Here is a 14,942-nt window from a genome sequence, read left to right on the forward strand (position 1 = left end):
TGTTTATATTAATAAGAGATGTAATACTCTATTTTGTCTCGATAGGATCGTAACAGTTTAAATGAAAAACAAATGTGTTTTCGTAACTCACGCCATGCTCTTGCTGCGACAAATTGACTCTGTTTTTACCCCAGACACCGCATACAAAAACAAACGCTAATGTAACGCACATGCAGGCACCAAACTATTCCTCATTTGCATACGTGTTCAAAAATCTTGCACATGCAAATGATCCAATACCAGGGTGAGAGAGCAGGTAGTGATGGGCGCGTACTGCTCGACACCCTGGGGACGAGGTTGCCTATCACACATGCTTCTTGTACGGAACGGCGCGTGCATCTTAATAGTGCAATATGCGAAGTGCAGTATGGACCGTGGCCGTAACACGGTTATTATGTAGCACGGCTTGTTGCCATGGATCGACCAATCAGGATCGAGGAATCAAGTTTACTTGATCATGAAAGGTAGAGTACATCATTTGTCATTTTGTGCCTTTTTTTTTTCGTTTGAAGCAACTAAAGTGCTCAAAATCTAAAGAAGGGTGCTTAACAACTAACCCAATGAAGTCAGCTCAGTGAATGCTGTAAATTCCGAGAAAACGATTCAACGATCTCGAAAAAACTTGCCGAGTCATGTTTTGAATTGCGCGCGAATCAGCGTCCGGGGCAAGCCGCGTTCTCAGTCAGTCGATTGCAGCTATAGGCGATGTCAAGCTCTGAACTGACAAAATAATAGCAATCGCGCGCGTGTGCATCGTGTCAACACTTGTACGCACTCATTCACAGCTTTGCCGAATTAAAAACGAACTACTAACGGACATTTCCAAAAATGCGTCTTTAGACGCGTCGTTGGAAATGACAAGTACCAGTGCATCTTTAAACCAAAATTTGTTTTCAACAATAATTTTGTCAGTAACTTTTTGGATCGCTGCAAATGATGTACTCTGCCTTTAAGCATGCTCCCCGCGTGTTTCTTGGTGAATCATAAGACGTCATTATTTGGTTCTGCGATCAGTGTTACCATGGCGACATACCTGCTTAAGATGAAGTGCCAGCACTGGGTCCAATGCAGAGTACGCAAGAAAGCTGAAAGAACTGGCAAGTAAGACTACCCAGACAGCTGGCAGCTTCATAACTTCAATCATAGGCCCGGTTTCCTCATGTTGGCCCCCTTTCCAAAGAAATTATTTTGTCTTGATAACATAATTGGAGCAGCAATAACACTCTGTTTAAAAAAAACGATAACAGAGCCTGAAAGTAAGCCATTTTCTCTTTAAGCTTCTGGACCCTCCGCGACCCTTCTATGGACAGTGTACATGGGGTTGCCATTTCTCTTGCTATAATTTTTGACAATGATTTCCAACCGTAATCACCGCAAGAAACGTTCATGCTGAAATTTTATCGTGGCATTCCACAACAAAATGATGACAAATGAGTTGGAGATGAGTAAAAACGAATTTTACTTACAACCTTTTATATCTGGATTTCCGTACCTATAGGACTCCTTTTTCGCTTACGTTTGTTGTCACATCCCTTTACTTGGAACGAAAATGATTGCGACGCGAAGATTTACCTACCTATACCGATGGATATAGATTACGTTGGGTTTGCTTAAGTTCTTATCAACGGTCGCCCTGAATCCTTCAAAATCCTCTTTGCCAAAGTGGAGGAATTTGGAGGATTGAAGTTACACGGCAAAAGTGCGTTACTGATTTCGTAGGATGCACTTTGTCAGGGTCTTGGGCCGTACCTTGCGTTGTTTTTGCTCAGCCATGCATAAATATAGGCTTGGATTATGCTTGAAATCCTCTGTACTGCTCCAAGATGTCACTGGCCAAGCCTCAACATATTGACAGCCAATGCCGCAGGATTTTGCAGGATTCAGGCTGTGGTCACCCCTCCACGGACCATATTCAAGAAACAATGGAGGAATTTGCAGGATTGAGGATATATGCTATTTTTTTATGAGGCCAATTGGAGGATTTTGCAGGATTGAGGCTACATCCTAGCAAAAAAGGCCTAGGGAGTTAGGGTTAATTATTTCTTCAAGGGTAAATTAGTTCTTCAAGTTTATTAAAAAAAGATGTGTGTCCCAAAAGACATCTTTGTCTCCTATTTAATTTTCAGTTTTTACCCAATGACCGCCACAAAATTATTTCATAAATGTTTATCTTTGTACGAGTGCTCCGAGTTCCAATAGTCCTCATGTATGTTGGATTTTCGAAAGTGAGGGATCCATTTTTGGTACCATATTTCTCTTTTACGTCAAGTGATTTTTTCGGTTTCCACACATTGAGATGCTAGTAACAATATAAAGGCCATTTCCGAGGGTGATCTTCTTAAAAATCAATGTTCCAAAAGTAATTTTTAAAACTCCGACTTTTACACGCTAATTTTCCTATTCGAGGGTCCGGAAGCGTGCCACCAGGGGTCAACTTTCAGGCTCTATTATGCTTTCGTGTGCAACCTGACTCAACAGTAATTTCTGCTATATGTGTCGATGTGGTGAGTCATTAATATGGAGACACCACAACGTATGTTGATTTGGAAGAAAAACCGTTTTCGAGGTAAACGCAAAACAAATTTTTTCATATTTTAAAACTGCATAAAAGACCACTTTGAAACAATTTTGTGCAGCAAGGAAACCATCACACGATTGTATGAGAGCTGACTTTTTACGTGAACCCAGTAATTATACCTAATACAGCAATTATTGTAAAACTTATTATGCGGCTCTTCGTAAAAACGAAAATTTAGGTTTCCGACATTTTGGCCATTTCTGTTTAACGTGAATTTCCATAGGCGCGCGTGAGTACGCGCGCGCAGCTGAAAATGTAACAAAGATATTATGTGGCTCTTCGTGAAAACGGAAATCTCAGTTGACCTACTTTTACGTATTTCCGTGCAATAGGTTTTGTACACGTTCAAGGGGCCAAAATGTATGTGGCTCTTCGACAAAACGCAAAATGCATTTATCGAGATTTCTGCCCCTTGCAACATTAATGTTACTTGGAAATCAATGATGTTTTGCTTACATTATGGTTAAGAACATTGTTTTAAAGCAAAATATTGAAAAAAAATCGAAATCGAAAAAATGGTAATTTTGACATGTGTGGCTCTTCGTGAAAACCATATCAATTCGTGAGCGCTCCTTTTCAAGCGTCCACACAGGAACTGATTTTTCCGCTATGGGAATTGCAATCAAAAACGGCGCCTCGATTGTTTTTTTTGTACACCATTGGAAAACGGAGCACCGCTTTGACTTGTTAAAAGAATATAAGACAGATAATTTTATTCTACATCATACTGATATAAAATATTGAATTTATATTAAAAACAAAGCCCGTACTTTTCAGGATTTATATTGTTGTTTTAGCAGAATTTAACACGATTCTGTGTGTAAATCGAGGTTTTCAGTAAACCCGCACCGCTTCAACTCGCCGTAAACACAAACAGCGCCACCGTACGGCATTGTTAAAAAAAGTGTTGTTAGGGAAAGTTCTGGTCTAACTAATTATCTAACATGTATTTTGATTGGACATTGTTAAGGCCCGTACATTGAGGATTGAAGAAGATGATCGCCAATCATAACCCTGCTCAAATACGTCGTGGGCATTGCGTTGTACGTGCGTACACTACGCTCAAATCTTGTCACGCCGGCCGGCCGCTCACGTCCACACACAGTACACGTTGCGCGTACGCGCATTTGTATTACATTTTGTTACAATCGTGCTATGCGCAAAATCGGGTTGAATCAGGTAAAATAAATAGGAGCGGTTTTTGCCATAAACAAATTGATATGGGTGACGGTCAGGAGGCTTCGGGCGTGTTTAAGTTGGTGTTGTCGTGGGTGTTGTCATCGGCATGGTCGTGATCGTGGGCGTAGTCATTGGCATAGTCGTGGGTGTGGTCATGGGCGTGGTTCTGAGCGTAGCGACAGGCTAATAAACTGCTCACAACAACCCCTGATAGTCACTTGATCCGTATGAGGACATTGTGTTTGTGAAGAAAAATAATTCTTTTTGAATCAATCTTACCAATCTTCGGCATCAAAAAGTAATTGACAGCAACACAAGCCCAGACAAACCCGCCATTTACAAGGAACGGGAGCTTAAAACCGCCGGCCTGTTCAGAAACAAATGCGTCTGTTATCAGTGGTGAATATTAAAGAGGAATGAATTCACAGATGGGTTCACGAATGGCCACTTCCATTGATGCACAACATGGAGTTTGATAAGTCATCAGGGCGTGGGCATGGATGTGGTCATGAGGGGGCAGAAGGGGCGGGGCTGGAATGGCTTGTTGGTGAGGTGGGTGGGGGATGGGAAGGGATTAATCAAAATCTCTCGAGATGTATACAATTGTACTTGTTTTGTTTTTTAGAGTTGAGTTACAATACTTGATTGATAATACTTACATGATATAAGAGTCCGCCTATTACTGGTGCAATTGTAAACGACGTCCCGGTGACAGTTTCCATCAAGCTCTAAGTTGTACAAAACATTGAGAGAAGACAGAAAGGAAAACGCATGCTTACTGTAAGGTAAGTGGTCATGATTACTGCACCAAAAACAACAGACAATTGGGAGTTTTAAAACCTCGGCTTCGTCTTCAGCTGTCACACTGTGGAACTTAAGGCCCCTTGTCTTTGGAGGACTGCGGCTCATAATCGGTCCACAATTTGCAACAAATCAAACCCTACGAGATGAAGCAAAGCCGTTGGTATGTTTCCATTTGGCTAGATAGACAAACTTCTTTCAGTAAGTTAGCCGAAGCCGGACCCCCGTTTTTCGAAAACACCGTCTACATGTGTTATTATTCCTTAGTAAAATATGTACTTACTGTTGCAACGCCGACCTTATCCTTGAAGGTGTAGGTGAGAATGGCACCTATAGCAGTATTGCAGGCGGACGATCCAAGGCCTTCTAGGGTCCGTATGGCAAAAGTGAAACCTGTAAAGGTTGCCAATGTAGGCATATCCACAACGAAGCTGCAAGAAGAAGAAAATGACTTGGCTTTTAATATATTCACTGACAGGCTTTAATATATTCACCTATTTTTTTTGCATGAGTGTGGCCTACACGTGTTATGATAAGCCGGATTTAACCCTTTCATTTGCATATGGGGTAATCGTGCACATTTCAAACGTTTAGGCCACAATTAGACTTAAAGAGGTTGTGGAATGCTGAAAATCGTTTTGTTTTTTATATTTTTATATTGTAGAGTAGACCCATATAATTATATCATAATGACAAACTCCCATCTTTTCTAATGTGCGTTTATATGTTTATAAAACTGAAATTCATCGAGTAATTTGTTGGTCGGCGAGCGCATAATTGAAATCAACAGTCGTCGGGCTCTTCGTAAAATCAGAAAAAGCGTGACGTAATAAACAGGACTCGTTTATACAACGACTGTTTACTGCTGCCCAACCCGCCCCGTCCGCACGTGTGACTCGCAGTCAAGCAGTGAAAAAAACATTTTGTAAAAGACTCGCGGAGATTGATATTCCTTCCCATTGCTTAATTTTTGGATGAGTATTGAACAAGGACACGGTGACCTCTGAGCTGTTCTTCCGTATAAATTTGAGCCCCAACTGCCCGAAAAAGAGACCAGCGAAAACACGGATACTGCAACTGGCCAGCTGAAAACGCCAGGCAACGCGGCTCTGATGAGTGGTAGGTCTGCGACGTTTGCGTGAAAAAAAACAGCTGCGTTTTATCCAAGGACTCAGTCAAAGTATTATGTTCATGATAACATTTTTAGATGAGCATCAACAGTCCTATCGCAACTTTCTTCGTGATTTACAGACAATCTCGTTATTCTTGTGAATATTCAGTCCAAAGAGACGACAAATCGTCAGGTTGTTTTCGAATTATACGCGTACGGCACGCATAACGCATCACGGCAGTGGATGTGGTCGACCGTGTCCAGAACTAATGTTGTACGGTTAGCAGCGTCGCGGGCCCCGGTCAAGTTCCTTGCGTTGCCTGGTGCTTTTTATGTATACGTTCGCCACAAAAAAAATAGTCCTCTTCTCTTTTCTTTCCTTGTGCATTTTAACCCTTGTTTTAACATCCTGAAACGATAATTACGAATTTACTTGAATTTTGAAATTGTTAACTTTATTGTTTACCAAAAAAAAAGCCGTAAAACAACGCCAGAAGACCATGGGACTACCGCTTCACCTCGACCTGTAAACGTGGCTACAAAAAAAAGTACAATTCATAAATCATAGTCATGCTCCGTTCATAAAACAAAAATCTCTGGACTTAACGACATTTTCGGGATACCGGTTGAAAACAAAATTCACTGGTCCCGAAATTTAACGAGCACTTTCATTATTTTCAGTACCTAATTAAGACTTTATTCAAGAAATTCCAGTGGCAGAGAATTTGTCATTCGATCAAAAGAAGTTCTAGGGAAAATGGAGGCCTGTCACATTAATCAGCACTAACGTAAGGAAAACTACGCGGTCCTTTTTCTACGCATTTACCTTCAATTTGTGTGTGACAACGCGTGCGCGTATGCTGCGCAGATAATGGAGGGTCGAGGATACATTTGAACGGGTCTACGGTTCTTCAAGATTGGCAATGGACAAAATTTGGTCCAAAACAGTCTTCCCTATAAATCATTGACAAATCATATCTCTATTATTTCTTGTCCAATTTCAACAAATCTCTTGAGAAAAGAAGACTCTTGCCGTACAAAATGTACAGTGCATGATCAGCGCTCTATCCGTTAATTTGGCTGAAATCCGATCTCGTGTTTCGCACGGTACTCTTCGGACAAACTGCATGGCTACGGAGGATTCTTATTCCTCCATGCTGACACCCCGCCGGAAGGGAAAGCTGGAAATTTATTGCAAACTAAATGTGGTGTGATTACAGCCAGCGACTGACACAAGTATAGGCATAGGTTTGCCTTGGCCTAGTGCGTTTGCTACCCGTACACGTATCAACAACGAATTATTTTGAAATTCCAACACCGTTTACCGGTGTCAAAATCTACGGTCCCAGCGGCCGGGCCAGCGGCACAAGTACACCCGTGAATTTCCAGCCAGCTTTACATAGCGCGTGTCACGGTGATGCGATGTGCATGTGATCGTGAACGATCGAACGATGTTGATGTAACGCAGACATTTCTTACTATGGTTGGCCGTTAGGGCAAACACAAAAGAATGATCCCCGATCTATAAATGAAATGATGTGTAACTATCAAAACACTGAATAATCAATAGAAAGTACCAAAAAGTCAATGGAGATATCTTCCTATTAAATTCTGAACTTGCCCATTAGAATTTCGGGGGTAAAAGATGTTGCCAACTACGGTTGAATTTATGGAGCATGTGGCTGCCCATACAAAATGTCCCTCAGTGTAATTGTAAACAGAGTCATGTCGTTGCGCGGAGTGATTTGCAAAAAGTTTCGCTGGAACTACGCTGCATCGGGAGTCCTGTTTATTACGTCACGATTTACTATGTTTTGTTTGCTGCCCCCAGCGACGACTTTTACACAAATTGCAAGTTCGGGTCGAAACAGCTCTCAAAAGTACCTTTTGTATTCATTTCATGACAGAAACAATAGTCGTTTTTATTTCATCACACCCTAGGCTACATATACCCGAAAAATGACGGAAATGTCTTCGAGCATTCCACAACCTCTTTAAGAAGGTTTAATTCACAAGTGATAGTCAGTGAGTGAGTCTGTTTTTGGACAGTCAGGTTGGAAGGGGAGTGTAAGCCGGCCCCCCTGGGACCAGCAAAATATACATGTATCTCTTCAGTTAATCGTTCTCAAAACCCAATAAAGAGTTTAAAGGGGAAAATGATACATTACATATATCAGTACGGGGTCTACCCGACGTTCCCAAATACCGATGTTTTCCAAAATCCTTAGGATGAGGTTTAGAGTTAGGGTTGGGGAACATAGGTATTGGGGAACATAGGTATTGGGGAACACAGGTATTGGGGAACATAGGTATGCACCCATCAGTACAACGCCAAAGACAAAACGAACACTATGGGGTCCATTAAAACATATTCGTAATAGTGGTCGTTATTGTTATTGTGCGTTATCATAACATTTAATGTTTAGAGAGTCAAAGGGGATGTTCGTTATATATTAGCCAAATGTTCGTTATTGTGGTGTTATAGCGCTGTATTCCTTATTCCTTTCAAGGAGGGGTTTTCTTTTAAAGGGGGCCTGATTTGCAATAGAATGAATAAACATCTTGTAAAGCAACAGAAAGCAGCAATGCCAGCAGCTAAAACGTACCCCAGCAGGACGCTGCAACCGCCGGTGACAAAAGCTCCCGCAAGAAATACGAAACGGGCGCCAAAACGTGGCAGCTGGGGAAGAAAACAAATGAATGTAAACAATAACCTTAATTTACCTTTATGTCACATTATCCACTAAACCAGCGACCACTGCATAGGTGGGCAACGGCACGTGAACCTCTGTGCCACACTTCATGAACTACGGCATGAACTTGATCGCGGTTGTGGTTGGATGTACGTGAATCGGCTTATTAGATGCGGGATCAACAAATCATCAAGGCGGTCGGTCCGTCGATCGGTCAGTCGGTCCGTTAGTCAGTCAGTTACAAACGTTGACATGCCGACCTAGCAAGTCTCACGCATATGGCGTGTCACACGCCTCAGAGTCGATGACACGTCACAAATTACTGAAGCAGATTTCCGAGAATCTCTACAAGACGGTTTATCCTACAATCTGTGAACCCCCCCCCCCCTCGGTTCTACGGCTTACCTAAGATACATTCCCCCTTCGCCCCATCGTATCTAGGATAGGTTAAATGTGCCTCTGCTTAGCAGCTACAGTTCCAGTGTCATATCCACCTCGGTTGGGAACACGGAGCATCACAACCGAAACTCCCAGGATTTCGCGGGCCAAGTTAGGGACATGAAGGTGCTTCGTACAGATTGTTAAGTGTCATGTGATGTGAGTGCCATGCCCAGTGGATAAAGCCATCCCAATCATCAAAGAATGACTCGAGAACGCTCCCACCCTACATGACCGCACTGGATTTGTCCCCGAAACCCATTGTCCAACTCTTGAAATTATTTCATGTCAGCAGAGAGGGCCGACATTGGATCCTCTGTGTCACTAGCTGGGCCCAATTTTACGGCGCTGCTAAGCACAAAAAAATTGCTTAGCACTAAAAAGTCTGGCTTATAGCAGCAGGTTATCAGTCAAAACTCCATGTGATTTTCATGCTAAGCAAACAACAGCTAAATATTAATCACGAGCAATATGCATCACGTATAGTTTTGGCTGGTAACCTGCTTTTATAAGCCAGACTTTTTTGTGCTAAGCAATTTGTTGTGCATAGCAGCGCCTTGAAATTGGCCCCAGTCGTAGCTAGCCAACAAGTCAGCAATATCCGCGACCATACGCGGGCAACGTACAGGACACACCATTCACTGGACTGGTACACGCATCAGTGACCAGCACCCGATTTCACCAAACTCTTCGTAACTTACGATGCATCGCAGCGCTGCGACGCGTCGTATCTCTACGATGCGTCGCAGCTGCGACGCGTCCTACGATCCATTTCACTAAACACGTCGTAAGTGCGACGCGTCGTAGGTGTATTTATAGCACAACTCGGTGACTGTTTTATGTCTTTAGTCAGCGTACAGTAAATAGTCGTCTGATATTCAACAAAAAGTCGTCGGATCTCAGCTCGAAATTTGTTAAAACGTAAAACAAAATGGCGGCCGTGCGATGCAATTGTGAAGGAAAACAAGCTCTCATTGGACTGTATAGCTACTTTGAAATTTCAACTCTAATATTCCGGTCTAATTCATAATTCAATGAATTTTCTATTTACAACTTTACACACATTGCCTCGGTATTATAATCTCGTTAATGTAATGTTTGTGGCATAAAACTGGCTTAGAAATGACTCTTCTTATTTTGCGATGACCACTAGACACGTCGTAACTTGCGACGTGTTTTAAGCCGTTGTCAAGGAACTTGCGACGCGTTCAACACATCGCAACTTTCGTGAAATGGAAGATACTTACGCGTCGCGAGTTGCGACGTGTTACACGTCGTAACTCGAGTTGCGACGCGTCGCAGCGCTTCGTGAAATCGGGTGCAGCACCCGATTTCACTAAACTCTTCTTAACTTAAGACGCGTCGCACGGTTTACGATGCGTCGCAGCCCTGCGACACGTCGTAGCTGCGACGTGTTCTGCAAACAATTTCAGTAAACGCGTCGTAAGGGCGATGCATTGCATTTTCAGTTTTACTGACATACATTTCTTGGACGAGCCTAATTCTTTTCTCACCTACAACAATTTTATGTTTGAAAATGTTTTAGTCACAAAATAGTCGTTGGAATCAACACGTCTGCAAAACGCGGGAAAAACTTGAAATGATTGGAAGAAATTTGCTGTCCAAAAGTGTCATCTTTTGATGTCGTCTGCTCTCATCTGCCTGCAATTTTCATGGTAAGTTTAGTGCATTGATTGTTATGGGAGTTTATTTGGATCGGCGTAGTGATTCTGTCGCGCGAAAACTGAACGAAATCAGCAGGAACTGAGAGTCGGAGTCATTAGACATTACGAACGGAGCACATTGGAAAATGTGGAAAAGAAACGGTCTGAAAACTGGACCCAAGAAGTCGCTGTTCTGTGCCAGTATGTCATGTAATGTGCACGAGCACTTGAATGAGCTCTTCGGAAGCAGTTGCAAAGGCAAAAAATCAAAGGCAAACGTGGAAAAAGTATAAAAGATCCACTATTGGAAAGAGGCAGGGAAAGTACTTGTTGAGAATGGAGGCATTCCCAGCGATTACCAGAAAATACGAAAGAAATGGCAGGATATGACCAGGAAAGCAAGGACGTATCACCGAGACATGAACAGAACAGGTAAATATTATACTTTATAAAATAGCCTATTAATTAGGCCTAACATTAGGCCTATTATTATTAAATATTTTATTATTTTTATGTTATTTCTAGTTAGGCTATAAGACCTAGAACTAGTTCAACATGAAAAGTCAGATAAGCCTATAGGAAAGAATGTGCAAATCTGACACTGCTTTTTTTCATCAATCATCTCAACGACAACTGAAAAAAGGGTCCTACTAAATTCGTCAACAAGCATCAACAGTAATTGTCAACAAGCATCAACAAATTTTGTACAGCCTATGCTTTCGAAAATTAAAAGTAGCTTTATAATACATGGTAGAAAAAGCAATAAAGAACATCTTCTGCAAATCTATTCAAGTTGAAATTATTTAAAAACTTGTTTTTTGAACGCGAAATGTACGACAAGTTTGTCGAGTGTTGCCCCCCATCTTGTTTGGATGGCGCTGTACACTTCACGCATGCGTAGTATGGCTCTGTACACTTCAGGCATGTGTAGTATGGCTAGCTTCACGTAAACAAAATGGCAGCCAACACAAACTCGACAGGTCGTCGTACGTTTCGCGTTGAAAAAAAAACAACTTTTGAAATAGTTTTTACTTTAAAATATATGCTGCAGGTGTTCTTTGTTGCCATTTGTACTATAAAGCTGTTTTAGATTTTCCAAAACTTCTAAGTTCTACAAAATTTGTTGACGCTGGATTGACGACCGTTGAAGTTTGTTGATGCCAGTTGACACTTATTGACGCTTGCTGACGCATTTTAGTAGAACCGACTGAAAATGCTTATGACAGGCATGAGATTCTTTCTGTTGAAACAGGGATTAATTGTTTTTGTTTTGCTTTGTTTTTTTTTGTTTTTTTGTTTTTTTGGCCAAAATTTTTGCACTTTAATTTATTTTTAGCCAGTTATGGGTGTGTTGGGGGTTTTTTTTGGCTTGATTGCACACATTTTTACCCTTTTGGAACAAATTTCATGTATTTTTTCATTGCAATTCATTCTCATGCCTGAAATGAGTATGAACCTAGACCACTTTCTAAAGTTGTTGTTGTTTTTATACAGGAGGAGGTGAGAAGCCAGCCACAAACAAGACATTCGATCTTGTTTTAGAGGCATTGCTGCCCATTGCCAAGGATGGCATCCTTAATCAGGAGGAAGGAGAAACAGACCCACTCCCACCAGAAGTTGATTTCCTGATGGACATAGTCGCTGAAGATAAGAATGCTGACAGAATACTAGAAGCGCTACAATTTTTCAAAAGAATATACAAGACTAACAGTTCAGAGAACTTGTTTGTATTTCTTGAAAGAAATACTTCATATTTTTGATAATTTAATATTTTTGTAAATATAATTTGTTTCACAAAATAAATATTTGCTTTCAATCACTATAATAATAAATCATTAATACATGCAATACATATAATTGGACATTAATATGATCAATCTTAAATCTTAATAAATCTGTTTTTCTGTATATCTTTTGTTTTAAGCCGTCACAACTGCTGAGATTAGAATAGAAGAGGAGTTCGACAAATCGACATTGCAATCCTCCTGATTTGAAAATCACAGGTGTGTGGGAAAAGTCATATCCTGGTGTGTGCATTATAACTGAATTATCCCATTCGATGGCGTAGAGGGGTATCCTATACGATAGCAATGGCAAGCACTCGAGTTACAGTCGGGGGGGAGTCAGTCAGTCAGTCGGGGAGTCAGTCGGGGAGTCAGTCAGTCAGTCAGCGAGATGGACACAAAATGACATTAGGCAGGCCATCTTTGACCACCAGCGACAATGAAAGAAGGCAAGCAACCACGACAAAACCCAACAAAGAGCAGTGGTAAACGTTATATACAGGTATAATCAAATCTAAAAGTCTTACAACTTTGCCCCAGATCGGTGCACCTATACCAGACGCGATGAAGTAGCAGCTAAACACAAGTCCTACGACCGTCTGCGACATTCCTTTCGCTTCAGCCTGCGAAACGTGTGAAAAAAATAACAAATGACCATTTGTTTAAAGGTGAATAATGGCGCTGTATGTAATGACGTCATTTTCTGGGTAAATATCACAAGTGTAAAGACTACGCTTATATTTGTTTTCCATGGAAGCAATGTAGCAAATTGCCTTTTCTTGACATTCATGATTGTAAAAAGGCAAGTTACGAATTAAAGCAACAACTTGCATGTTCATGAATTACAATTGTGTTTTTTTTGTAAGCCACAAACTTTAGCTGGACAGCGCCCTCATCGGTCGTCGTTGTTATAAAAGGGGAAAGTGCGACACCAAGCGTGTGCCTCAAAGACGCCATTTGTTTTTATTGTCAACTTGCTTTTGTCCTGTAGTTTAATAGTCGGCCGCCACCGTTGTTTTGACGTTCGGTTTTTACCCACCTCTGTCGCAAAGAAAACTGAAATGATGGCATAGGAACTCCAAGTTGAGAAGGAAGTCAAACCTGCGCTGAGAAAGATGATCTTTTGGTGAAAAGTGAACTTCGACCTTGGAGCGGCAGCAGAATCACCATCACTTGCAGCAGCTGGGTTGCTTGGATTTGTGGGCGTGACATCGAGTGATGTCTCTTGCCATTGGTTGTTTTCCGTGACCTGATCGTTGCCGTTTGGGGCTATGGGCGGGGCATTTAGATTGGACTCTTCTGATGGGCTGCGGTCGGCCATGCTTTATTCACGAAACACCTCGTTCTGAGTTGTGCTGTGATATATTATTATTCAATTCGTAGATTCTTTGGGGGAAGTGAAAAGAAACAATAACTGTCCAAAAACAATTTGGTGCATGTATACGTTATAATATTTTGCATAGTTCTTAACATATCGGCCCCATTTATAATTGTAGGGTGTTCATGCCATACACAGATGAACTGTATTGTCTGGCAAACTGCATTCTCATATAAAGCCGGCTCGGTTCAAATATTAGATGCCAGAGTTTACTCAGACTGAAGCATATTGTAATACTTAAGAATAATTTCAAACAAATCAGCCTCTTACTCGATCCCTTTTGTGAAACTTTTTTTTTTTTAAACAAAACTCCCCACAACTTCCAACATGTAAAACAACAACATAAACAAATCGTCGCATATCTGACGAACCGACGAATACGCGCGAATACGCGGAAACGCAATTCTGAGAAAAACGCGTTTGAAGTTGAACACTTTTTACGTGTCCCTTTTCGATGCTACTTTCGCCTTTTGTACATTCTTAATTTATGCAAGGTAGTTATTTGATTGTTAAAATACATCTATTACTTTGTTTTTTGCTCGTAAGACTAAAGGTTTGTCTAATTTTTGCTGTGAAACTTGTTCGTCACTTCGCGAGATAGCAATAAACGTCATTGTGCTTATTCGCCACGTAAAAATGTCTTATTCGTCACTTTGTCAGATAACATTTTGACTGTGCGCGCGTTTTCGCATCACAAATCCATTGCATATTCGTCACTTCTTTACAACACTACGCGCATTTTCAAAGAAATGTGTATTTTTACAAACATTTTCTATTTTTTTTTAAGGAAAAAATATGGTAACACTTAAACCCCACGTTCAAATCCAAGTACTTGCTATAATTTTTTAATAATATACAGTAGCCTAATAAAAAAGTTGTTATAAAGGAAAATATCTCGAATGGACGCAACAAAATAATAGGAACACAAAACTGTGAATGCGAACTAACGACGAACAACGTTAACACTATTTATTCATTCATTTTTTCATTCATGTAAGACAGCAATTCTTTTAAAAACAATCAGTTTTGATTCATAATCCCATAATTATTGTCTTCCAGGGTACAATAATCTTAGTAAAGGCTTGTTATCATTAGGCATTCTGCTTTAATTAGCCGCTTAAAGGGCTCCGTTTTCAAAAATACAAAACCTGTATCTCGAAATGCAGTATTTTGGGTATCCTATAAAACGTCGTCTTTGAAAGAAAGTGTACCGCACACGTTGAAATAGTTTACATTTTTATTTCATTATCCTAGTCATCACTCACCAGCTAGGGCACTCTTTATTTCAGTAAAGGCTCATTCCAATGAGGTTTTCT

The 14,942-nt window shown here is 40.9% G+C and overlaps 1 protein-coding gene across 1 annotated transcript; it reads right to left on the reverse strand.

The window, feature by feature from the left end:
• Nucleotides 1-3,809: 3,809 nt before the first annotated feature.
• Nucleotides 3,810-13,569, reverse strand: LOC119733911 (MFS-type transporter SLC18B1-like). Its single transcript, XM_038207274.1, has 5 exons — nucleotides 13,288-13,569; nucleotides 12,776-12,871; nucleotides 8,276-8,349; nucleotides 4,842-4,989; nucleotides 3,810-3,923 (listed from the first exon to the last, which is right to left on the reverse strand). Exons 1-5 carry the CDS (start codon nucleotides 13,567-13,569, stop codon nucleotides 3,810-3,812), a joined length of 714 nt encoding a protein of 237 aa, XP_038063202.1.
• Between the last annotated feature and the right edge of the window lie 1,373 nt (nucleotides 13,570-14,942).

The sequence above is a fragment of the Patiria miniata genome, unplaced genomic scaffold (genome assembly GCF_015706575.1).
Source record: "Patiria miniata isolate m_02_andy unplaced genomic scaffold, ASM1570657v1 HiC_scaffold_26, whole genome shotgun sequence".
NCBI lineage: Eukaryota > Metazoa > Echinodermata > Asteroidea > Valvatida > Asterinidae > Patiria > Patiria miniata.